Source organism: Carcharodon carcharias, chromosome 15 (genome assembly GCF_017639515.1).
Source record: "Carcharodon carcharias isolate sCarCar2 chromosome 15, sCarCar2.pri, whole genome shotgun sequence".
Classification (NCBI taxonomy): Eukaryota; Metazoa; Chordata; class Chondrichthyes; order Lamniformes; family Lamnidae; genus Carcharodon; species Carcharodon carcharias.
In genome coordinates this window covers 29,489,394-29,515,226 of record NC_054481.1, presented here as the reverse complement: position 1 = coordinate 29,515,226, position 25,833 = coordinate 29,489,394, and the positions used below count along the sequence as shown (strand labels likewise).

The 25,833-nt window shown below is 42.3% G+C and overlaps 1 protein-coding gene across 2 annotated transcripts in view; it reads left to right on the top strand.

The window, feature by feature from the left end:
• Window positions 1-25,833, top strand: part of xpo6 (exportin 6) — a 123,441-nt gene that overhangs the window by 82,707 nt on the left and 14,901 nt on the right. For both annotated transcript variants that reach the window (XM_041206138.1, XM_041206136.1), the window contains 12 exons: window positions 1,506-1,598; window positions 2,527-2,596; window positions 10,695-10,854; window positions 12,306-12,398; window positions 13,682-13,826; window positions 15,689-15,835; window positions 19,235-19,424; window positions 20,241-20,396; window positions 21,560-21,674; window positions 22,082-22,253; window positions 22,787-22,948; window positions 23,646-23,744. In XM_041206138.1, the coding sequence (XP_041062072.1) occupies window positions 1,506-1,598; window positions 2,527-2,596; window positions 10,695-10,854; window positions 12,306-12,398; window positions 13,682-13,826; window positions 15,689-15,835; window positions 19,235-19,424; window positions 20,241-20,396; window positions 21,560-21,674; window positions 22,082-22,253; window positions 22,787-22,948; window positions 23,646-23,744 (1,602 nt within the window). The remainder of the gene's footprint in view (window positions 1-1,505; window positions 1,599-2,526; window positions 2,597-10,694; window positions 10,855-12,305; window positions 12,399-13,681; window positions 13,827-15,688; window positions 15,836-19,234; window positions 19,425-20,240; window positions 20,397-21,559; window positions 21,675-22,081; window positions 22,254-22,786; window positions 22,949-23,645; window positions 23,745-25,833) is intronic.

Sequence of the window (25,833 nt, the reverse complement as noted above, 5' to 3'; positions counted from 1 at the left end):
TTAAATCATACAACAATCCTTCAGGTGGTCAATCTGAGATGACAGGAGGTCACTTAGGGAAGTGATCTTTGAGACCGACCTCCTTGATTCAGGCTTTATTCAAGGAGTTTCTACATGGCCTGGGTAGCTCGCTTGGTAGATGGTGCAATCTTAATCCCAAGGTCATGATTTTGAGTCTCACATTGGGTGATGAATTTTTCCTTAAATATTTTAGTCAAAATATTTTTTTAATCGATTTTTTACGAAAATGTGTCCTTAAACTAAATATTAAATCAATTCTTCACATTGGAAGTTGAGAATCTCACTTGCTGAAATTTCTTGATTATAAATCTTCATCATTTACTGAATTGGCAGAAGTGCACTAGATACAGAAAGTTTCAATTGGTTAAGGACTGCACAGACCTAAAATTAGGTAACTTAAACTTTATTGTTAGTCTGTGTTAGCCAACTTGTTTTAACGTATGCAGCTACCACTCTGACACTTAGGCTTCAACTGCATATGTGCAGGAAGTGCTTCCTCTATTGTTACAGGTCAAAAAACTACAGCCCTTTCTTGGTTCACTAGGACTCTTCCCATCAAAATGTATCTTCTGCTGCCTTCCTTTGAATGCTCCTGTCGATATGTATCTTCTGTCATCTTTCTTGAGCCCTGTTATGTGAAACCTTTTCAGGGTTTACATATAGAATGCAGTTTTTGAAAGGGCTGTATTTATTTGGTTAAGTTCACATTTTCCAACATTATACCCCATCTGCCAAATTTTTGCTGCTCTCTTAACCTATCTATGTCCCTTTGCAAACTCCTTATGTCCTCTTCTCAACTTACTTTCCTACCTATCTTTGTGTCATCAGTGAATTTAACAACAATACATTTGGTCCCATCATCCAAATCATTGATAGAGATTGTAAATATTTGAGGCTAGAGCATTGATCCCCATGGTACTCCACTTGTTACTTCCTACCAACCCGTAAAAAGCCCATTTATGCCTACTGTTTCATGTTAGCTAACCAATCCTCAGACGTTTGTGATGGCTTTAAAGGCAAAATGTCCAGCCCTCAAGGGTTAGTAATGTGGACCAGGCATTGCAGACCACAAGATTCAGCCGGTTAGAGGTCACAGCATACTTGTCATGTGTTGGGTGATTTTTCTAGCCCAATGAAAACATGGTTTTGCATAAATGACTGAGGCAGTGAGCTTGTCTGTTTCGAAAGATCTGCCCAAAAACTCATTGCAACAGACCTCCCCATATCTTTATTTACTCCAACATTAATAAGGACCTTCAGTTGAGTAACGAAGAAAAAATAGACTTGCAATTATAAAGCGCATTTCATGATCATCTTTGCCCCAAGTGCTTTTAGCTCAACAAATACATTTCAAGTGTAGTCACTGTTGCAATGTAGGAATTACAGCAGCCTATTTACACACGGAAAGCTCTAGAAACCACAATGAGCCTACTATATAATGTATCTGAGGAGGTTTCAGCATCTTTGCTTCTCTTTGCTTGCAGCAACAGACTGAATGGCAGCGCTATCTGAGACAGAGCTTGGAAGTTGTGGCCAAAGTGATGGAGCTCCTTCCTTCTCATGCATTTTCTACAATCGTAAGTAACAGTTACTGAACAATGTATTAATGAGATTACTTCAGCCTAGTGTTAGGCAGCAGACTAACTGTACTGTCACCAGTCTGCTCCCCCCTCCCAACAAAACCCCCATCACCTTGTTGTGCCAGGGAGGCAGTTTAATTTCCTTTCAGTACAAAACCTGTTGCCAGCCAGCCAAGGTTGCATTTTAAGCATTTCCTCCTTTTATTTTGCCTTTCTTAATCCTGCTTTGAATTGTGAATTTAAATTGCATTTTGCACTGCTGCAGTAATAGATTTATTAATATTCTGACTCATCCAAGACATTGTAAAAGTTACTGGACGAGTTGAGAAGCTATAATCATAGTCTGGAAACTAAGCCTTTCAGGTGCGATTTTCAGGATACAGTGTGAATCTTTGCTCAAAGTGTGGGATATATGGCACTGAGGAATGTAGCAATTTATATTTCAGTGCTATGATCAGCATCAAACACTCACATGGCATGTACAGCATAGATTAGATACAAAGTAAAACTCCTTCAGCCAAACCCTTACAATGTTTCTCAGCCACTACCTTGTGAGAGAGCACCCCTGATGCAAAAATGTAGAAATTTGTAATTTTCCCACACTAGATGTAGTTTTGCACTGAGAGCCTTTGTCTACTGGAAAATGAATTGAGGTTGCCCTTGGATTCACTCAACCTAGGCCGATTGAAGAAAAGTCTCCACTCTGTTGAATAGTCTTTTGCAGCCTTTCTGGGAAACTTCTGTTTCAGCAGTATGGGCTAGAATTGAACCAAGTACAGTTGTTTATCGCAGTCTCTAATCAGTGCCATTCAGATTCTGCAATAACTGCAAAAGACAGTCAGTACTTGCACCAAATGTTTTGAGTGTTTTATAATTGTCATTTGGAGAACTGCTTTCAATCCTTGTTTATTCTTTCTGTTCCTAGTTCCCCATCTTGCAGGATAACCTTGATGTGTACCTGGGGTTGCAACAATTTGTCGTAACATCTGGGCAAGGTAAGGGGTTGGGTGCCTGTTAACAGCTGACAACGTGCAATGTCATTCTGTGACCTTGACTACAATAAGCTCAGTTGTTGCAGGATATGACTGCAGATTTATTGAGGTATTTAACTTTACAGCTACTGAAGTTTATCCTGTAAACAGCTGACCTTGTTTTAAATTGGAGTTAAACTGCCAGAATTGGTGCAGTTGCAGGCTTAAAGAGGAAGTTTAACTCAGCACATTTGGAGAAACTTATTTTAATATTAACTCTTTTCTTCTCCGACGATGCTGCCAGACCTGCTGAGTTTTTCCATGTAATTCTGTTTTTGTTTTGGATTTCCAGCATCTGTAGTTTTTTTGTTTTTATTTTAATATTGCACTGATTCTACTAATGGAAAGGTGGTGACACAGTGCAGCCCTTGTTATTGGTGAGGAGAGAGCGCCACAGTGTGACACTGATTATATGGGTGAAGAAGAGTACTCCAGTGTGCCATAGCTTGTATGTTACATAAAACAGGGGCTTTGCATCTGAGGCCTCTTCCCATGTTATAAAAATTCCAACTGCTCCCATAAAAGTATTTTTTTCTGCAAAAAAATTAGTTATACAATTAGACATGGTTTTTTTTATTATTTTTGTTTTACTCACTTAATGTGAACCTTGTTTCTGGTGCTGAGCAATATTTCTCAATTCTTGCACCAATTTTCAACATTAAGATCGCGCACATTCCCTCCCAATTAAAACGCATCTTTCTAAGCCTTCAAAAGGGGAAAAGTGATATCACTGGAGTCATGTTTTATAATCTCACCATGACTTTTACCAGTCAGTTATAATGAATTCTGCCCTGCCTAATCTCAACCAAGCTCTTCCTCACCTTACTGGCACCAGCTGCGGGTCTAGGAAGCTGTCAGATGATTGACAACCTCATTGTCTGTACCTTCAATGGCTGGTTGTACGACAACCCCGATCCAATTGAACCTGTTGAGGCATTAACATCTTTCATCGTATGAAATGCCTTTTCATGTTATCATAGAGCAAATGGCGGTCAGAATGCACTGACACTATTTAAGAAGACAAACTCACTCAGACAAACATAAGTGCTTCTTCTGGGTAGTAAACAGTTAATTTATTGGAACAAGTTTTTTTCTACACATTCACAGATTATTTTTTGGAGCATGACTTGAAATCTTGCGGAACCCTGGCGGAGAAATGCTGACATAAACATAAATAGGAGTAGGCCACACAGCCCCTTGATTCTGCTCCACCATTGAGTACGATCATGGAATTCTTTGAGAAGGTAACGAGTAGGTTAGACAAAGGAGAGCCAATGGATGTTATCTACTTGGACTTCCAGGAGGCCTTTGACAAGATGCCACACAGGAGGCTGCTCAGTAAGATAAGCCCATGGTGTTAGAGGCAAGGTACTAGCATGGATAGAAGATTGGCTGTCTGGCAGGAGGCAGAGAGTGGGGATAAGGGGTCCTTCTCAGGATGGCGGCCGGTGACTAGTGGTCAGTGTTGGGACCAAAACTTTTCACTTTTTACATTAATGATCTAGATGAAGGAACTGAGGGCATCCTGGCTAAAATTGCAGATGATACAAAGATAAGTGAAGGGACAGGTAGTATTGAGGAGGTGGGGAGGCTGCAGAAGGATTTGGACAGGTTAGGAGAATGGGCAAAGAAATGGCAGATGGAATACAACCTGGGGATGTGTGAGGTCATGCACTTTGATAGGAAGAACAGAGGTATAGACTATTTTCTAAATGGGGAGAGAATTCAGAAATCTAGAGTGCAAAGGGACTTGGGAGTCCTAATCCAGGATTCTCTTAAGGTTAACTTGCAGGTTGAGTCGGTAGTTAGGAAGGCAAATGCAATGTTGGCATTTATTTCAAGAAGACTAGAATATAAAAACAGGGATGTTTTGCTGAGGCTTTATAAGGGCTCTGGTCAGATCACATTTAGAATATTGTGAGCAATTCTGGGCCCCGTATCTCAGGAAGGATGTGCTGTCCCTGGAGAGGGTCCAGAGGAGATTAATGAGAATGATCCCAGGAATGAAAGGCTTTGAGGACTCTGGGTCTATACTCAACAGTGTTTAGAAGGATGAGGGGGGATCTGATTGAAACTTACAGAATACTGAAAGGCCTGGATAGAGTGGACGTGGGGAAGATGTTTCCATTAGTAGGAGAGACTAGGACCTGAGGACACAGCCTCAGAGTAAAGGGTAGACCTTTCAGAACAGAGATGAGGAGAAAATTCTTTAGCCAGAGAGTGGGTGAATCTATGGAATTCATTGCCACAGAAGGCTGTGGAGGCCAGGTCATTGAGTGTATTTAAGACCAAGATAGAAAGGTTCTTGATTGGTAAGGGGATCAAAGGTTACGGGGAGAAGGTGGGAGAATGGGACTGAGAAACTTATCAGCCATGATTGAATGGCGGAGCAGACTCGATGGGCCGAATGGCCTGATTTCTGCTCCTATGTCTTATGGTCTTATGGCTGATTCTTGATTTCAACTCCTTTTTTCCACCTGATCCCCATATCCCTTGATCCCCTTAGAGTTCAAAAATCTATTATCTCAGTCTTGAATGTACTCAGTGATTAAATATCCACAAACCTCTGGGGTAAAGAAATCCAAAGATTCACAACCCTCTGTGTGAAGAAACTTCTCCTTATCTCAGTCCTAAATGACTGATCCTTTATCCTGAAACTTTGCCTTCTAGTTCTGGACTCGCCAGCCAGGAGAAATAGACTTGGCATCTATCCTGTCAAGTTCCATCAGAATCCTCTACCTTGCAGAGGCTGAGCACCAACTCTGGGACATTTCTTCCTATCACCCCTGGATCATGACCCCACAACCAAACATTGTTTCCAGGACTGTCACTGACCTCATCTCCTCTGGAGATGTTCCCTCCATAGTTTCCAACCTCATGGTCTCCCAACTCAGCATAGCCCGCTTCAGCCTCTTTCCCAAAATCCACGAACTAGACTGACCTGAGACCCGACATGCCAACCTGTTCCTGTCCCACGGAATTCATTTCTTCCTATTTTGACTCCTCTCGCGCTCGCTGTCGCCACCTACGTTCTTGATCCCTCCTCCAAATAAAAGGTGTGGCTATGGGCACCCACATGGGCCTGTTATGCCTGTCTTTTTGTGGGGTATGTGGAACATTCCTTGTTCCAGTTCTACTCAGGCAACCCCCACAGCACACTTATTTTCAGTACATCGATGACTGTATCAGTACCACTTCATGCTCTTGTACCTGGAAAAATTTATTGACTTTCCAATTTCCATCCCACTCTCACCTTCACATGGTCCATCTCTGATACTTCCCTTCCTTAACCTCTGTCTCCTATTCTAGTGATAGACTGTCTACCAATATTCATTACAATCCCACTGACTCCCACAGCTACTTGACTACAGCTCCTCACACCCTGCTTCCCATTCTCCCACTTCCTCTGCCTCCGTTGCACCTGTCCCGATGATGCTACCTTCCAAAACTGCATTTCTGACACACCTTCCTTTTTCCTTAACCAGGGGTTCCCCCCCACTGTGGTTGACCAACCATGCCTGACCATCTCCCACACCCCTGCCCTCACCTCTACCCCTCCCTCACAGAACCATGATAGGGTCCCTTGTCTTCACTTTTCATCCCATCAGCCTCTGCATTCAAAGGATCATCCTCTGCCATTTCAGCCAACTCCAGCATGATGCCACTACCAAAAACATCATCCCATCACCCCTGTCAGCATTCCGTAGAGACCGTTCCCTCTGTGACACCCTGGTCCACTCCTCCCAACACCTCAAACTCCACATCCTTTCCCACAGCACCTTCCCATGCAGTCGCAGGAGGTGCAACAACTGCCCCTTTACCACCTCCCTCACCGTCCAATGCCCCAAACACACTTCTCAGGTAAAGCAGCGTTTCACTTGCACTCCTTCAATTTGGTCCACTGTATTCTCTGTTTCCAATGTGGTCATCTCTACGTTGGGGAGACTAAACACAAACTGGGTGACCCTTTTGCAGGACACCTTTGCTTGGTCCGCAAGCATGACCCAGACCTTCCTGTTGCTTGCCTTTTCAGCACACCATCTTGCTCTCATGCCCACATGTCCCATCCTTGGCCTGCTGCAATGTTCCAGTGAAGCCCAAAGCAAACTGGAGGAACAGCACTTCACCTTCCAGTTGGGCACTTTACAGCCCTCTGGAATTAACATTTGAGTTCAACCACCTCAGACCATGAACTCTGCCCTCCATCTTTACCCTTTTTAATCCAATTATTTCCCTGTATTTATTTATTCTTTATCCTTTTCTCCAATCTTCCCTGCTCCCCACACAGAACCATCTGTCACTTTTTTGGTTTTACTTTCACACAGCGCTGACCTTTGTTCTACTATTAACGCATTGTGCTCTCTTACCATTATGCCACCATCAGCACCTTCAGAATTTAACACTACCATTAACAGTCCCTTTGCCCTGTGTCCATGACATCTGTCAAATTTTTCCTTAACTCCCATCTATCCCTGACCTTCTATTTTGCTCCATCTGTTCCACCCCCTCTTAAACAATATAAAATCCATTACATTTCTCCTTCTCTTTAGTTCTGAAGAAGAGTCATATGGACTCGATGTTAACTCTCTCTCCACAGATGCTGCTAGACCTGCTGAGTAATTGCAGTATTTTCTGTTTCTATTTCAGATTTTCAGCATCCACAATATTTTGCTTTTATTTTGGATACATTACACTCGGTCGCTTCTAAATCATTAATATAGATAGTGAGTGCTGAGGCCTCAACACTGATCCTTGCGGCATCCCATTATTAACAGCCTGCCAATGGACCTGTTTGTTGCTATTGTTTGTTGTCTTTTTACTACTGTTCTATCTATGCTGATATATTACCCCCAATCTCATGACCCCTTGCCTTGTACAACAACCTTTCATGCAGCATCTTAACATTTAAAAATCCAAACACTGATTCCCCTTTATGTACTCTCTGGTTACATCCGCAAACATCTCTAATAGATCCGTGAAGCACGATTTCCCTTTAGAGGCATGTTGAATCTGCCTAATCATATGACTTTAAATGCCATTACCACTTCCTTAATAAAGGTTTTCAGCATTTTCCCAATGAGTACTATCAGGCTGATTGGTCTGTATTTCTCTGCATTTTCTCCCTCCTTGCTTGGATAGCAGTGTCACATTTTCTACTTCCAATCCAAAATGACACTGTTCAGAATCTAGGGAAATATGGAAGATCACAAATCAGAGCATTCACCATCTCAGCAGCCACATCTTTTTGAACCCTGGAGTGCAGGCCTTCAGATACAGGGGTTTTGTTGACTTTTCATCCCATTACTTTCTCCAGTACTTTTTCTATACTAATAATTGCTTGGAATTTTCTCACTCTCTTTAGATCTTTGGTGTTTTTGTGCCTTCTACTGTAAAGACAGATACCAAGTATTTGTTTAATGCTCCTGCCATTTCTTTATTCACCATTATAATTTCTCCTGTCTCAGCCTTTAAGGAACCTACCTTTGCTTTGACTCATCTCTTCCTTTTTATATTCCTGTAGAAGCTCTTACAATTTGCTTTCATATTTCTTGAAGTTTATTCTCATATTGTGCATTCTCCCTCTACCAATTTTTTGGTTATCCTTTGTTAGTTTCCAAAACTCTTATTGACAATATTATAAGCCTCTTCTATTCATATAATACTATGCTTAACCTCTTTAGGGTGGGTGGATTAATTTTCCCATGGAGCTTTTCCTCAATGACATTTATTGGGAATTGAGATACTGAGAAGCCAGCAGATCAAGAGGAATCAGTGAATATAGTATATTTGGATTTTCAATCCAAACTAAGAATCAGTAAATATCATGAATGTTATTTGTATGGACTTCCAGAAGGCATTTGATAGAATCATAGAATACTTACAACAAGGTCAATCAGACCATTGTGGCTACCCAGTCTAGTCCCATCTTCCTGCCTAGGTCTGTAGCCCTGCAGATCACAACATACATCCAAGTACTTTTTAAAAGTGGTGAGAGCTTCTGCCTCTGCCACCGTTCCTGATTAAAAGTTCCAGGCTCTTACCACACTCTGGGTGAAAAAATGTTTCCTCATCTCTCCTCTAATTCTAATTACTTTAAATCTATGCCCTATGGTTTTTGACTTCTCTGCTAAGGTAAATAGGTTGTCCTCCATTTACTCTATCAAGGCCCCTTATTTTTTTACACACCTCAATTAAACCACCCCTCAGCCTCTTCTGTTCTAAGGAAAATGACACCCACCTGTCCAATCTTTCCTCATAGTTAAAATTTTCCAGTCCTGAACATCCTTGTAAATTTCATCTGCACCTTCTCCAGTGCATTCACGTCTTTCCTGTAATGTGACCAGGACTTCATACATTACTCAAGCTGTGGTCCAACTTGTGTTATATACAGATCTAGCATAACTTTCCTGCTCTTATAGTCTCTGCTGCAGCTAATAAAGGAAAGCATGCCATAGACCTCAATGACCTGCTTTAAGGATCTCTGGACACACACTTCAAGTTCTCTCTGTTCATCAATGCTACTCAGTATCCTCCCATTTATTGTGTATTCCTTTGCCTTGAATTCAATTTTCCACTTTTCTACCCAACTTACTAGGCCACTATATCTTACTGCAGTCGCTAAAGCTTTCTTCTTGACTGTCAGCCATGCAACTAATTTTTGTGTCATCTTTGATCTCCTTTACTATGCCCCCTACATTTAAATCTAATTAATATAAACCACAAAAAATAAGGGACTTAGTACTGAGCCCTGTGGAACCCTGCTGGTAACAGCCTTCCAATTGCAAAAACATCTGTCAACTATTATCCTTTGCTTCCTGTCACTGAAACAGTTTTGGATACAATTTACCACTCTCCCTTGATTCCCAAGGACTTTACTTTTTTGACCAACCTGCCATGTGGGATCTTACAAAACTCTTTCTAACATCCTTGTAGACCACATCCACTGCACTGCCCTCATCGACCCTACTGCTGTCACCTCAAAAAAAAAAGTCCTTCCTAAGAAACGTTTGCTAAAGCTGCGGCGCATAGAATTGAAGGCAACTTATTGACCTGGTTAGGAAATTGGCTGAGCAGCAAGAGACAAAAGGGATAAATGGGCAAGTACTCCTAATTGGCAGGCTGTGACTTGTCTTGTGCAAACATCTATGGTGGGCCTCAACTATTTATGGTATTTTTTAACGATTTAGTTGATGTGATAGAAAGCTATGTATCCAAGTTTGCCACTGAGACAAAGGTAGGTAGCTTTGTAAGCAGTGTAGATAGAAGCTTAACATTACAAAGAAATATTGATAGATTAAACAAATGGGCAAAACTATGGCAAATGGATTTCAATGTAGGCAAGTGAGTTTATCCAGTTCAGACCTAAAAAGGAAAGAATAGGACACTTTCTAAATGGTGAAAAACTTGAAACAGTGATGGTCCAAAGAGAGTTGTGGGTCCAGATACATCATTAAAATGTCAAGAAAATAATCAAAAAGGCTAACAGAATGCTGGCCTTTTTATCCAGAGGAGTAGAATACAAGGGGGTAGAATTCATGCTTCAACCAAACAGCCCTAGTTGGTTCACACCTGGAGCACTGGGCTGTTCTGAGCACCACACCCAAGGAAAGAGGGTCTTGGAGCGAGCGTGATGTAGATTTACTAGAATGATATCTGGATTCCAAGAGTTAAATTACAAGGTGAGGTTACACAAACTAGGGTTGTATTTCTTAGAATTTAGAACGGTGAATGGCTTGACTGAAGTTTTCAAGATATTATGGGGAACAGATAGGGTAGAGAAAGAAAAACTAATTCTGCTACCAAAGTTTGGAACTCTCTACTGCAAAAAGTCATTGATAATAGATCAATTGTAAATTTTAAATCTGGGGTTGATGGATTTTTGTTAACCAATGATAGTGCATATGAGGCAAAGGTGGGCTATATAGTGATAGGTCACAGAATGGCCGAACAGGCTTGAGGAGCTAAATAGCCTTCTGTTCCTATGTTCCTCCTACTTTAAATGTTTGCACTGTGACAGGTATGCCTCAGTTGCCATTACATGCTGATGCATTGTGTTCTTCAGTTCACAGATTAAACATTACAGCAGAAAATGACTGTCGACGTTTGCATTGTTCTTTACGTGACCTCAGCTCACTACTTCAGACTAGTGGTCGTCTTGCTGAGTATTTTATCGGGGATGTGTTTGCAGCCAGGTTTAATGATGCGCTCAGAGTAGTGGAAAGGTAAGGCCCTGTTCTTTTAACACTAATTTTGTGACTGATTGCAGCTGATCCCAGCTTTGGGGTGGAGAGGTGGGTGGGTGCTATCTCTGTTAACCCTTGTTAACCACATGGGGACGCCAGGGGCAGCAAATGTATCTGCTCAGCACAAGAATTCAACTTGCCATCGTATATTCTGCTTATATTAGAGAGATCGTTGTGTGTATCAGTTTTAATTTGTTCTGTTGCTCAGTGCTGGCCAAATTAGTAACTCTATTGACTTTTTTCTGTTCAGTTTTCAACTCAATCAAAAAATGTTTTTATTTCTGCTGCTTCAAAATCCTGATTGAGAATAAAATCACAATAACTGCATTTATATTAATATCCTGTGTTGGGATGAGCTTAAATATCTTTCTTCCTATCTCAGGTCTGAATGTTTAATATATGAAATTGTTGTTTACAGTCCCATAGCCAATCTGTAGTTCATTTTCACTGTTGAATTATCCACTCTGTGCAGAGTGCTATAGATAAAAGTGCAGCTTACATAAATGTCCGAGAGCTTTCTTAGAGCAACCCCCATGCTTATTGGGTCAAGGCAGTATGGTATAATGCTGACCCGTAGACACCAAAAGACGCTGAGATGTCGTCCAGTCTGCGCTGATGGCAGATTTGAGTCAGGGCACTACAATTGTCTTCAGCCCCCATCAGGTAAGGAAAAGAAAGTTTGCCAGGCTTTTGCTCACTTCCAATCAGTGTGTGTGTGTGAGTATGTGTGTGTATATAGTATGGCTGCCCATTGAAGACAGGGTAGCTCTCACTGTCTGACTTGTGAAGAATGTTCACTGGGTTCAGCTAATGGATTCTCCACACCACACTTTCTCCCAGAATCTCTTCCAGGATTGCTTTGCTCCTACAGGTGTTACCTGCAATCTCCATGCTGCCTCCAGAATAGGAGGAGGCCATTCAGTTTCTTGAGCCTATTCCTCAATTGAGTTTGATCATGGCTAACCTGTATCTTAAGTCCGTGCACTCACCTTGGCTCCCTGAACTTCTATATCCTAACCTATCAATCCCTGATTTAAAATAATTAATTGACCTAGCATCTACTGCTTTTTATGGGGTAGAGTTCCACATTTACACCTTTAATGTGGAGAATTGTTTCTTAACTTCTGAATTACCATCTCCTTTTTAAAGTTGTTCCCTTGCCCTGGATTTCTACCATCAGCGGAAATGTTTCTCTATCTACCTTATCAATTCCTTTCAAGGCCTTAAAAACCTCAATCAAATCCCTTAATTTTCTATATTCCAGGAATACAAGTCTAGTTTATATTCAGGGACTTGTCTTGGGAATCGCCCAAACTTTTGCATGTAAACCTACTCCCACTTGGAACCCTTTCTGAAAGATTTGTATGCATGTGTTTCTGATCACAGTCCTGCTGATTTGCTTCTGATATGTATGTGTTGCTGTGTCTTAGGCTAGTTGAAGTGACGCTGTATGGATCCCAGATAAAACTGTATGATATGGAAACAGCAGTGCCGTCTGTACTGAAGCCAGATCTGATTGATGTGTGAGTACAGTGTTGATTCTGTGTACCAAATCTGTTTTGTACATTGATATTGAGAGCTGGATGAAACGGGACGGACACTCTTCCTTCGGTCAGACCTGGTGCATTAACAAAGAGGAACTGATATAAGCTGTCTGCCATCACTCACTGTCCTATACCAATTGCAATGAGTGTGATCAGGAGTGAGATTGTATTACATGAGGAGGACTCCTTTGTACCTAAAATTCTCATAATTGGGACGAGAATAAAAATGTAAAATGATTGACCAGTACTGCGATTATTACCTCTGTAGAATTTTTTATATTTGGGGTCTGACTTTAAACCATCACTTGTCTAAATTCCAAAGAGCACCATCCTCAGTGTGGGCAGATTTGCCTGTCTCAGGAAGCAAATTAAATTTGTTTAAATTGGACCAAATGCAAGAGGGAAATCTTTGGACACTTCTGTGTGGGTATTGTTGTAGATCAGCTTACTTCATTCCTATTGTGAGGGTGTTCACCCGTGGGAGAATGTCTAACCATCCAAGCATGCAAACACATAAACCACCTAGGAAATGCAATAGGTGGCTTTGGGAGAGTGGATGCTACAGGTTTCTCATCAAATCAATGTGAGCTGTAAATTATAAAGAAAAAGACTCGCATTTATATAATGCCACTCTCAATCTTCGGAGATCTCAAGCTGCTGAATATTTCCAGAATTTACTGTTTTTATTTAAAGTTTCCAACATCTATGGTATTTTGTTTTTGTATGGAGATGTTGGTATTGGAACTGGGACATGCTGGGGACTTGCCAGGTGGTCATTTTTCAGGCTCTAGCAGAAAGCTGAAGCCAGGCATCTCCCCACAGGGAGGGAAACTGGAGAGCTTTTTCTGAAGCTGTGCTCACTCACTATTTGGTTATGAAGCACAATGGTAAGGGGTTGGGATGCAGAGTACCTCAGACTGGGAATTGGTGGGTGATACTGGGCAGCCTTAGGAAAAAGAGTAGGGCAGAACTTTCAAACTTGGGATGATTCAGCTCCATAAGCTAGCTTCACCCTGGGACAACTAATTGGTTCCCGATCTCAAGCTGAGACAAGCTGCAGCCAGAATCATAGGTACAGCACAGAAGGGAGGCCTTTCGGCCCATTGAGCCTGCACCGCTCTCTGAAAGAGCAGTTGATCCGGTGTTTGGGAGTTTTGGACTTGCTTCGCAAAGTATCTGGCCAGTGAAAACCAATTGCTGTCCAACTTTCATAAACTTACTAAATGTTCATGTTGACTTTTTTTTAAAACCTTGTCTTTCAGTCATGCTCAGTCTCTGGCAGCACTGCAGGCTTATTCCCACTGGCTCGCTCAGTTTTATAGTGAAGTTCAACGTCAAAACCCCGAACGATTTGTATCTCTCATTTCCACTGCCATGGAGGCCACTGCTCCCCTCATCAGCTCAAAGGTACGTTGACATCATCTCAGAGAAGTGAAATGATAGTTTACAGAATTCTTATGGCACAGAAGGAGGTCACTTGGCTCATTGTGTCTGCACCAGCTCTCCGAATAAGGAACTCACCAGCTCTCCGAGCAACTCACCTGGTGCCATTCCCCTGCCTTCTCCCTGTAACCCTGAACATTTTTCCTTTTCAGATAAGTCAGTTCCCTCTTGAACCCTTCCGTTGAACCTGCTTCTACAACATTCTCAGGCATTGCATTCCAAACCCTAACCACTTGCCGCGTAAAAGAAAGTTTCTCTAATATCACTTTTACTTCTTTTACTAATTACTTTAAATCTGTGCCCTCTCGTTCTTAATCCTTCCATAAGTGGGAACAGTTTCTTCCTATCTACTCTGTCGAGACCCCACATGATTTTGAATACCTCTATCAAATGTCCTCTCAACCTTTTCCAAGAAAAACAGTCCTAACTTCTCCAATCTGCCTTCATACCTGAAGTTCTTCATCCCTGGAACCATTCTCCTGAATCTTTTCTGCTCCCTCTAATGCTTTCACATCCTTCCTAAAGTGCAGCGCCCAGAGCTGGGCACACTACTCCAGCTGAGGCTAAATTAGTGACTTATAAAAATTCAACATACCCTCCTTGCTCTTATACCCAATGCCTCTATTAATAAAACCAGGATTTTGTATGCTTTAACTGCTCTCAACCTGTCCTGCCACCTTCAGTGATTTATACACGTATACACCCAGGTCCCTCTGCTCCTGCACCCCCTTTGAAATTGTACCCTTTGTTTTATGTTGTGTCTCCATGTTCTTAACAAAATGAATCGCTTCACATTTCTCTGCATTGAACTTCATCTGCAACCTGTTTGCCCGTTCCACCAACTTGTCTATGTCCCTTTTGAAGTTCCACACATCTCACAGTTCACAATGCTTCCAAGTTTTGTATCATCTGCAAACTTTTTGAAATTGTGCTCTGTATACCAAGGTCTAGGTCATTTAATATATATCAGGAAAAGTGAGGGTTCCAACACTGACCCCTGTGGGGGTGGTGGGGGGAGCCCCACTACAAACCTTTCTCCAACACGAAATACGTCCACTTACCACTACTGTTTCCTGTCGCTCAGTCAATTCTGTACCCATGTTGCTGCAGTCCCTTTTATTCCATGAATGTTTAGAAACATGCCATCTCTCACTTGCTGAAATCCCTGCTCAGTTTGGATGCATACAGCCAATTCTTGGGGCTTCTGCATGCTGTATGGAAGATCAGACCCTGGAACATCACTAGCTGGCCTTCCAATGTGTTCTCTGAGCATCAGCCCGCTCTGCAAACACCTAAGCATCTTATGAAGCGCTGGGGAATTACATGACCTCATTCTGTTGTGAACCTAGTGAATTCTGAAGCTCCTGTAGATGTTATAAATTGTCAGTGTTTGGAGTCTGCTCATCGACCTGGCTCATAGCTAGTTTAACCTCCTGAGTGTACTGCTTTCTCCATTTCTCATCTGTATTATTTTCAGTGATGAGGGTATGCTTAATTTCTGCTTGGGCGGGAGGAATGTTGGTATAATGTTCAGTTCATCAGGATATTGAGGTTTGGTATTTACATTGGAATTTAGTGCATGTATTATCCTGGTGCACCACAAGAGCAGGAGTCCATAGGGGTACCTAATTATGTGCCTGCAAGCTCCTTGATTCAAACCTAAGATTCTGTTGTAAATACCCAGTGTTCTTACTTTGAATTTGTGCATTTCTGATGGTGTCTTGTGCGATGCAGCATCTTGCTTTGTAAATTCTAACTGCGATTGCCATGTTGAATCTTGTGGTGAGCTGGAAATCCTTGTGTGACTAACTGAATTCTCCCTGCAGGTGCCAGAAAAACTCTTGCTCTCAGCATGCCATTTGTTGCTGTCATTAGCCACCACGGTGCGCCCTGTGTTTCTGGTCAGAATCCGAGCAGTACAGAAAATCTTCGATAGGATCACAGATGGCTCTGCTCGTCAGCTCCCTCAGGAGGTAAATTAAGAGTACATTAAGGTGATCAAAATGAATTTACAGATTTTAATATCTTAAAGACAGTCAAGACAGATCACTGAAACATGCTGATGTCTAAGAAATGAAGGCTGATGAAAATTTCAGGGTATAACTTTTAGCATTTGAATACATCGCTCTGAAAGTACCCCCCCTTTTGGCGTTTGGTTTTGCTGTTCCTGAAATAGTGTCCACTGCCTGTGTAGACCTTCTGTAACCTGACAGAATTACTTAAACTAAGCTCCAGGGTTGTAAGGAAAAGAAGTCAAGAGCCCCCATAACATTTGTTTGACCCTGCTGTGCAATATGGCTGCTGGATCTGGTTTCTATACCAGTTACATGTGTGCAAGAGTCCTGAACTAGTGTTTTAATCTTCTGAAGAGGCTCTTGAGGTAATAATATTTCGCTAGTTTATACCCCAGCTCCACCAGTCTGCTTCAGCTCCCATGAGGTACTGCTCCACCTACAATCAATCTGAATTTCCTGAACTCCTTGTACTTCAGACCATTACTGGACAGAACTGATGCAGCCTTCATGTTCATACTGTTGTTGGACTGAACCCCACAGCCAAATATTGTTGATCTGACATGGGAATAGTACACTAAGCAGGGCCAGAGCATGCTGTGCGGGGAGAGCTTGAGTCCTTGTAAGCTTTAAGGTACTGACCACATGATTATGATTAAGCATTACTGTAAAACAAAACAATGTGCAATTACCATCCAGCCTCAAGTAGTAAAGTTAAGAGTGAAAGAAGGCATACACTGATCACCAAGAGTGTAAAGCATTACCCAATATAGTCCTAAAATTAAAAAAAAATGCTGGGAAAAACTCAGCAGGTCTGACAGCATCTGTGGAGAGGAAGACAGAGCCAACGTTTTGAGTCCGACTATCATCAGATAGTCCTAAAATGATGTTTTATTAGTTTGAATCTGTGTGCGCAGTAGATGACTGGATAGCTTAGTGAAATATTGTGAAGTGATTGATTGCTGAAAGAAGGGGACTGTCTTATTTTTTGATAGCTGAACTAAAATGGGCTGAAAGGCCTTCCTGTCAAAAAGCTACGTTGTGATAGCACAATTCCCAGATCCAGGGCCTGCAGGAAAATTTGTGAAGTTGAGTCATTGTCAGTGGAGGGAGTTCTAATACTGTCAGTCACTTTTTTGTGTGCCCCATTGAATTTCTGAATCCTGTGTCAATTTGGATTTTAATAATCCCCTGTCTTGTTTCTGTGGCTGTCATTCTACAAAACTAACATTTTTTTAAATTGTGATGCTGGTTGTGAACTAATTATAGTGAGGTGCAGAAACCCCAATGAAACATCACTGTGTAGGTGAATTTGGATTATCAGAAACAAGCCTGCCTGCATTTGGCGTGCTGATCATAGATACCAGGGTATGATGGTATAACAGTTATTTTGCTCGACTTGTAACCCAGAGACCTGGACTGATGAGTAAACCCTCCCACAACAGCTTGAAAATTTAAATTCAATTAATTAAATCTGGCATAAAACACTAGTATCAGGAATGGTGACCATGAAACCACAGGATTGTTCAAAAAACCCATCTGATTCACTTGTATTCTTTAGAGGTGGAAATCTATTGTCCTTGTCCAGTCTGGCCTAAATGTGAATCCAGGCCCACAGAATAATGGTTGATTCTTAATTGGTCTCTGCCTCGCAAGCCACTCAGTTGTATTCAAGGAGGTGTCTCACTGCAGACTTGAGGGCAGTTAGGGATGGGTAGCAAATGCTGGCATTGCCAGTGATGACCACATCCTGTGAATGAATAAAAAAGACAGCACAGAAGGAGGCCATTTGGGCCATCATGCTTGTGTTGGCTTTTTGAAAGCTATCTTATTAGTGCCACTCCCTTACTTTTTCCCCCATAGTACAACAATTTTTTTTCAGGTATTTATCCAATTCTCTTTTAAAAGTTAATACCGAATCCTCCTCCCACTAACCTTTCAGGCAGTGCGTTCCAAATTGTAACTTGCTGTGCGTATTTATTTCCTCCGGCTGCCTCTTTCTTTTGCCAAGCATCTTAAATCTGTGTCACTTGGTTACCAACCCCCCTGACACTTGAACATTTCTGCTTATTTTTATATTGAATCCTTTGTGGTTTTGATAACCTCTAACAAACCTCCAATAACCTTCTCGAAAGCAAACGACTCCAGCTTCTCTAGTCCAGTCCTCCCCAAAATTTTTCTGCTATAACCCCATCTAATGCTGCAAACTTGGTGCAATCCCAGAGTGAAAAATTGTGAGGGGAGTGCCAGGAAGAGTTGTTGAGCAGGGTGTGGGTTCAAGTAGTAGAGATAGATACGTAAAAAACAACCAGAAACCTATCAATTAGCAGGCTCTGTAGGTGTCAGCAATTGGACCTCTGAGCTCATTGGATTAGGCCATGCCCACAAGCAAAAAATAATCACGCACATTTAAAGGGGCATCGCAACCAATCCCTGGACTGTCAAATCTTGAGTTTTCGCCCTACAGCTGCCATTGCTGCCTTGGAGCTCACAACCCCACTGGGGCTTAAGACTCACAATTTGGGAATCCCTGCTATAGTCTTACCATGTATCTGAAGTCTTTCCTCTCTAGTGTGATTAGTATCTTCTCTGCATCCTCTCTAAGGTCTTCACATTCTTCTAAAGTGTGGTGCCCAGCATTAATCGTAATACTCTAGCATCTCTTCCTTGTTTTCAAATTTCTCCAAGGCCTCACCCATCCTTATCTCTATTGTCTCCTCCAGCCTTATAACTTCTCAAACTCTGCACTCCTCCAATTCTGGCCCCTCACACATCGCCGATTTTAATCACTCCACCTTTGGTAGCCATGTCTTCAGTTGCCTAGGCCGTAGACTTTGGAATTTCCTCCCTATCATCCTCTAAGATGTTGATTTAAACCTGTCTCTTTGGCTAAGCTTTTAGTCATCTGACCTAATATCTCCTTATGCAGCTTGGTATCAGTTAGTTTGACACAGCTCCTATGAAACACCTTAGAACGTTTTACTACATTAAAAGCACAAGATAAATGGAAATTGTTGTTTGCTTTATAAAGGTATTGTGTAACGTTCTTGCTTCTGATTCTATTCCTCTATTTATAAAGCAGAGGATCCTATATACCTTTTTAACAAACTTGTCAACTTGTCCTATCACCTTCAGAGATTTTTGTGCATAGACCCTAGGTCCCTATTCCTGCACCCACTTGAAATTGCTTCTTGGGAAGCCTTCAGTTAGATTGTCTTGAGCTGTGAGAACCTGGGTAAGGTGGAACCACTTCGGGCCCTGTGAGCGGCTTCATCAACAGTTTATTTTGTTTGGTGTATAGATGTTGAATATTGAAATATATGTTGAACTACTTTGACCCAAGCGGTGTTTTCCTGCTAGGGTAAAGTGCTGGTGTGCAGGGCCCTGTCCAATATGTTGCTGTTACCGTGGCCAAATCTTCCTGAGAGTGAGCAGCAGTGGGCGGTCCGTTCTACCAATCATGCCAATCTCATTTCAACCCTCACGAGAGAATACCGGCGGCTCAAAGAAAATGCAGGATTGTCACAGAGCAAAGTGGGCCTGGGCAACGGTGAGTATCTTCTTGCATCTTTTATGCTGTGATAATTTATTCACAACATAAGCATTTCTATTCCTCTGCAGAGTAGTGTGTTAGGAACTAGTCAAGATCTTACCTGTGAACTGCAGTGTATGAATAGTACAGGAACAAAATGGCTACATTTAGATTAGTTAGTTTGGAAAAGCAGTGTTTGTACTTTTTCTAGCAACCATGCTAAACAACATCAGAGAAAGGGGAACACATTGTTATGCCAGTTTGGAAGGATTCTGTCTTATGCACAGCCTTGAACTTGTCTTACTTGATCACAACCTGTCATTAATTGATTTTTCACAAGAGTTTAGGCCATCTGCTCTGTCTTTACCTTCCCTATCCCAGATTATTTTCTGCCTATTATGTGAATTTCCCTGCTTTCTATTTAAGATATTGATTGTCGTTCTACATTAATAAACTTTTGGCACCTTGCATTTGGTATGATCACCAGCAAGTGGAATATGTATGTAAAGGCAAGCTCTCTTCAGTGGTGATGTTCTGATGTTCTGGTTCTCTAGTTTTGCTGTCGTGAGACAATGCACAGTGCAGGCCTCTGTCCTATTGGCCTTTCAACTGGCCCATTTAAAGACTCACGGCCATTTCACTAAAGAGAAGAAACAGTGCCATTCAGGTCACATGCCTGTACTTGAGCACCATTCTACAGTCAACATCAAGTTCATCACTCTGGATGCTTTAAGGCGGTGGACATTCAGAACAGTTTCTAGCCTTTGAAGTTCCATAATGCTAGCTTTCTGCATTTAATATTTTTTAAGTCATAAACTGCTCACTTTTTTTTAGCGAAAGTGGTTGTCCAGGAGACGCTGAGTATCCTGAGGTACATCGTGGAGAACATCTCCGGGGAGGTGACCAAATCCCGTCAGATTTGCTACCAGTCCCTGCAGGAATCGGTGCAGGTATCCCTGGCACTCTTCCCAGTCTTCATTCACCAACCTGGTAAGGCAGTTTTGGTTTACTATGTGGCTTGGCTCCAGTCCTTGACTCCCAAGGTGTGAGCAGTCTTACCACTAATTTATAGTGGCAATTAAAGTTTGCATTCAACTTTCTAGCACTGAATGGTGGTTTATTGATGTTGCTACCACCTGCACACTTCCTCCAGACACAGGTTCCCACCAGGCCAGATCTTGGGAAAGTACAGGATCCAAAGGAACTCTGTAATCCACCTGACCAGCCTCAAAAACTTTACCGCTCAATCAAACTCATTTCAATCTCACTTACAACAATTTTGTAGTTTCTGGTTGGATAAGAATATAAAGGGTTATGCAACCAAGGTGACTGGATGAAGTTAACATACAGATGAGCCATAGTTTATTGATTTGCAATGGAATAGACTTGAAGGGCTGAATGGCCACCTCTTGTTCCTATGTTTGAATCTGCCCATTGAGAACTACCAGTGAAATCTGCTACATAAGTTTGTGCTCTCAGGAGATGGGATTCTCCTAAACACTTAAGGATGGTATGTCCTGACCTTTGCCTTATTAGTGATGCATTTCATTGGTGGGGCTCCCTCTAAACTGAATTAGCCTGGTTTATTTATCTCTGGAGCTAGTGCACTCCAACCTTGTCCATGCCAAACAGCTCAAAGTTCATGCAGAGATGTTGGAATATAGTCTAGATTTAGGTTGGTGTGAAAGCTTGCTGCTTCTGAATTGTCAGTTCATCTTTTGTTTAAAAAAAAGTGGTCAAGATTTACTTAATGCGTTTGTGATTTCCAGGAATACTGAGATGTCTTTTTTAAATCAGGCTCCCTTTTAGAAACTTCAAGTTGATAAAGTTTAGAAGTGGCCAGAAATGGGGAGATTAGCTATTGCATCAACTGACCTTTGATTGGTAATGGGCAAAAAGATCAACGCTCACACTTTAAATCCAGTTGCCAGTGATACAGGTCTAGGGCAAAACAAGCTGGTGACAGGTTCTAGCTCTGGCATCTTATATGTCTGCATAGCATTTATGCTGGTCTCTTTCCTGCACAGTCATACCACCCATTGCTTGATGCGTTCTCAAATGTGCCGCAATGACACTTGTAGCTAATGGGCTAGTTTGAGTATTTAAGCAGTGCTGCTTCTTGGTGCCTAACACAGATTTTCTCTGTCTTTCAGGTGTTACTGATGAGATGCTCAGCTTCTTCCTCACTTTATTTCAAGGCCTCAGGGTCCAGATGGGCGTTCCCTTTGCAGAACAGATTATCCAAACCTTCCTCAACATGTTCACCAGGTAACTCCCCTCACTGGAGGGGGAGTGGGGGGGGTACTGAGCCCCGGTGTCACTAGGGCGATGGAACCCAGTTCCTGGTTTTGCCAGGCTTTGGTAGGGGGTTGCTGCGCCACATGCCTAACGTCACTTCGTGGGTGGGGAGCACTGATCTTGGCATTGCTGTGGGGGAAGGCTGAGCCTAATGTCTCACATCAGAGGATGGGGGCAGGGTGGTGTGATGAAGAGCTCTGTACCTGGCATCAATAGAGGGACTGAACTCTTTGTCTACTGACACAGATGGGAGTGTGGGGCTCAGCGGGGGTGAGGAGTCCCACTCCTGGTATTACTGGGGGGACTGAACCTTGTGCCCAACATCGCTGGGGGTGATGGAGCAATCGTAATGTGCGTTTCTCCCCTTTGTTCTGCAGGGAGCAGTTGGCAGAGAGTATCCTAGAGGAGGGCAGTGGTGGTTGCCGTGTGGTGGAGAAGTTCCTGAAGATTCTGCAGGTGGTGGTTCAGGAGCCTGGGCAGGCATTCAAACCATTCCTCCCCAGCATCATCTCCCTGTGCATGGAGCAGGTCTACCCGATCATAGCAGAGGTAAAGCTGAGAAGCTCCTGCATCTCCAGCGCTGGTGAAGCATAACTCTTCGGAGAGTTTCTGTTGGTCACCTTCAGTGCAGGTGCTATAAATCAATGATTCTTAGTAGCCATTCAATGTCTGTGGAACATTTGGAATTCTTTACTGCAGAGCGCAGTGGGTGCATGGTTGTTGAATATATTTGAGACAGATCAATAGATTTTTGGGCAATAAGGGAATCAAGAGATATGGAGATAAAGTTAGAAAGTGGAGTTGGTGTAAAAGTTCAGCCATGATTTTATTGAATGGGGGAGCAGGCTCAAGGGACTATATTGCCTACTCCTTTATTCTAATGTCACCCTGTACCCCTTGTTTAACCCCCTGCACACTGGCATTGGTAGAGGGTTTGTGTTGAGATCAGCAATGCTTTGCATGATCCCAGAGCGTTTAATTGGATTTGTTTTGAGTCCCATTCCGGTCAAGTTGCGGGCCGTTTTGGATTGTGCTCTGTTCCTTCGCTAGTTTGCTTCTCATGCTCCTTTCTTGCTCTCCAGCGGTCCTCACCAGATGTGAAGATGGAGCTGTTTGAGCTGCTTTACCAGATTCTGCACAATAACTGGCGGTTTTTTTTCAAGTCATCTGTCTTGGCCAGCGTTCAGCGTGGAACAGCTGAGGAGCCAATGGAGAATGAGGCCCAGTTTGCTTCTGCTATGCAGGTATGTCTGCTTCTATATTATTTGTATGTTTGCTGTTATGTTCCTACATGGGCCATCCTGTCCCTGGATGAGTCTACCGTCCTGTACACTCAGGACTACAGAAAGTTCTATTGCCTGTACAGGGCTTCACTGCAAGAGCAAGGGTGAGCAGCACAGTGAGGTGCCGTCTTTCAGGCAAGATATTAAACCGTGCTATCGAGTGACCATAAAAGATCCCCACCACTTTTCAAGGAGGTGCAACAGAGTTCATCTAGTCCGTTGGCTAACATTTATCCCTCAGTTGACATCCCTAAAACAAATTATCTGGTTATTAGTAAGGAATCTTTTTGTTTGTAACTTGGCAGCTGCACTTCCTACATGTCAATAGTGACTACACTTCTGAAAGGTGCTACTTTGGCTGTGAAGTTCTTTGGGGCATTCTAAGGATATGAGATGGGTGCTATATAAGTGTCCATTTCTTCCTTTTACATGGTGTGACTGCTAAAGCTGCTCTAAGCTCTGCTTTGGGGCCTACTATGATCAATGTAATGATGTGCACTGTGACACTGCCCCAGAAAAGATGCTATGCCTCTCTGTTGCATGGGGAATAATGGCTAAAGTGAGGTGCTATCCCACAGGAAGGATTATCTTTGTTGCTTTGTAAGCTATTGATGAGTAAATGTTAATTCTAGCACACTGCCTCTTGTTCTTTTGCCAGGCTTTTGGTCAGTCCTTTTTGCAACCGGATATTCAGATCTTTAAACAGAACTTGTTTTACTTGGAGTCGCTCAACACCAAGCACAAGCTGTACCACAAGGTGCGTCTGGTTCAGGTACATCTTCGGTAGGTTTTTGTACTGCAGTAGGTTTAGGATGGGATTCTTCACTCTGAAGGTGATGTATGTCCCAAGCTGAGTTCAACAGTGTTAAAATGCTACATTGTAATATTTTACCCCATTGCCATACCTGACAGAAATCCATTAGAATTTATCACAAAATACAAAGTTGCAAGTGTAAAATTCAGTTGTATTTGTCTAAGATGCTCCTAGCCAGAGGAATCAGCACAGTCTACATTTAGACATTTTCCTTGAATAGCAATTCCAGAGAGTAATGGGGGTCTCGGATTGAGGAGGGGAGTTGACAGGGAGCTGCTATAGTAAAGCAGGCAACATATTGGCACATGGTTTACTGTGTGTGAAGAGTTGGGGGGATTGCTTGGCAGGTTGTAAGGACAAGTATATAATTGTACGTAAAAGGGAGACTTTAGGGAATTTAAAAAGATATAACTTGCTCTGTGTCCTTAAAATCAGTCATCTTCTCTCTTCCTCATTAAGAGTTCCCAGAACTGTAAGATAAAAGCAAAATACTGCAGATGCTGGAAATCTGAAATAAAAACAGAAAATGTTAGCAAAGCTCAGGCTAGGCAGCATCTGACAATAGAGAAATAGAGTTAATGTTTCAAGTCTGTATTACTTCAGAACTAAAGAGAAGTAGAAATGTGATGGATTTTATACTGTTTGAGAGGGGATGGAGCAGGTGGAGCAAAATAGAGGGTCAGGGATAGGTAGGAGCCAAGGAGAAATTTGACAGATGTCATGGACACAACAGAAAGGGAGTGTTGATGGTAGTGTTAAAGACAGAGAAGGTGCTGATAGTGGCATAAAGATAAGATAGCGATGTGTTAATAGCAGAACAATGGTCAGCGATCTGTGAAAGCACAAAAGAACCCAAGTGACAGATGGCTCTGTTTTGGGTGGTGGTGGGTGGTTGGGGAAAAAAATAATTAAAAAATGTTAAAACTATTAGACTAATAAAGAGGGTGAAGATGGAGGAGAGAGTTCATGGTCTGAAGTTGTTGAACTCAATGTCAAGTCCAGAAGGCTGTAAAGTGCCTAATCAGAAGATGAGGTGCTGTTCATCCAATTTGCTTTGGGCTTCACTGGAACATTGCAGCAGTCTAAGGACGGACATGTGGACATGAGAATGAGATGGTGAGTTAAAATGGCAAACAACAGGAAGGTCCAGGTCATGCTTGTGAACTAAGCGAAGGTGTTCTGCAAAGCAGTCATCTAGTCTACGTTTAGTTTCCCCAATATAGAGGAGACCACATTGGGAGCAGTGAATACAGTAGGCCAAATTGAAGGAGATGCAAGTGAAGTGCTGCTTCACCTGGAATGAATGTTTGGGACCTTGAACGGTGAGGTGGTGAAGGGGCAGGTGTTTTGCTCCATCTATTTTGCTCCACCTGCTCCACTTCCTCTCAAACAGTATAAAATCCATCACGTTTCTACTCTTTAGTTCACAAGAGGAATCATACAGACTCGAAACATTAACTCTGTTTCTCTCTCCATAGATGCTGCCAGACCTGAGTTTTTCCAACAATTTCTGTTTTTACCCCAGTACAGTAGCAAGTTTTTCCATTGGTAATCATGCCAGTCACCATTTTGCCCACTGTTGCGTATCACAGGGTTCTTTTCTGTCTGGGAGTCATTAAGAATTTTCTTCCTTTTCGGATGATACAGGTTGAGTTAATTCCCTGATGCCAGCCACAGACCCTCACCTGAACATTCTCCGTAAGCCTTCATGCAGGCTATTTGGCCATGATGGGGTTACTGTATTCAGAGTCTGATCCCATCCTTGCCCACTAACCCCACACACTTTCAGTAGGGGTTAGTATTAGAGTGAGCTGGAGTCCTTTTTAAAAAATTTCCCTCCTAGCCATACCCAAACCCTGGAGGCCAATTGAACTCTGATAAAGTGTTGGCTAAAATCTGATACTCCACAGAGCACGTATTGGACCTGAGACTTTCCTGGTCTGTTTAACACCCAATTGCACCAAGCATGGTCTTTGTAAAATAAAAACACCAGATGTTCATTTGTGTGAATTGTATTACTGCTGGGGACTCT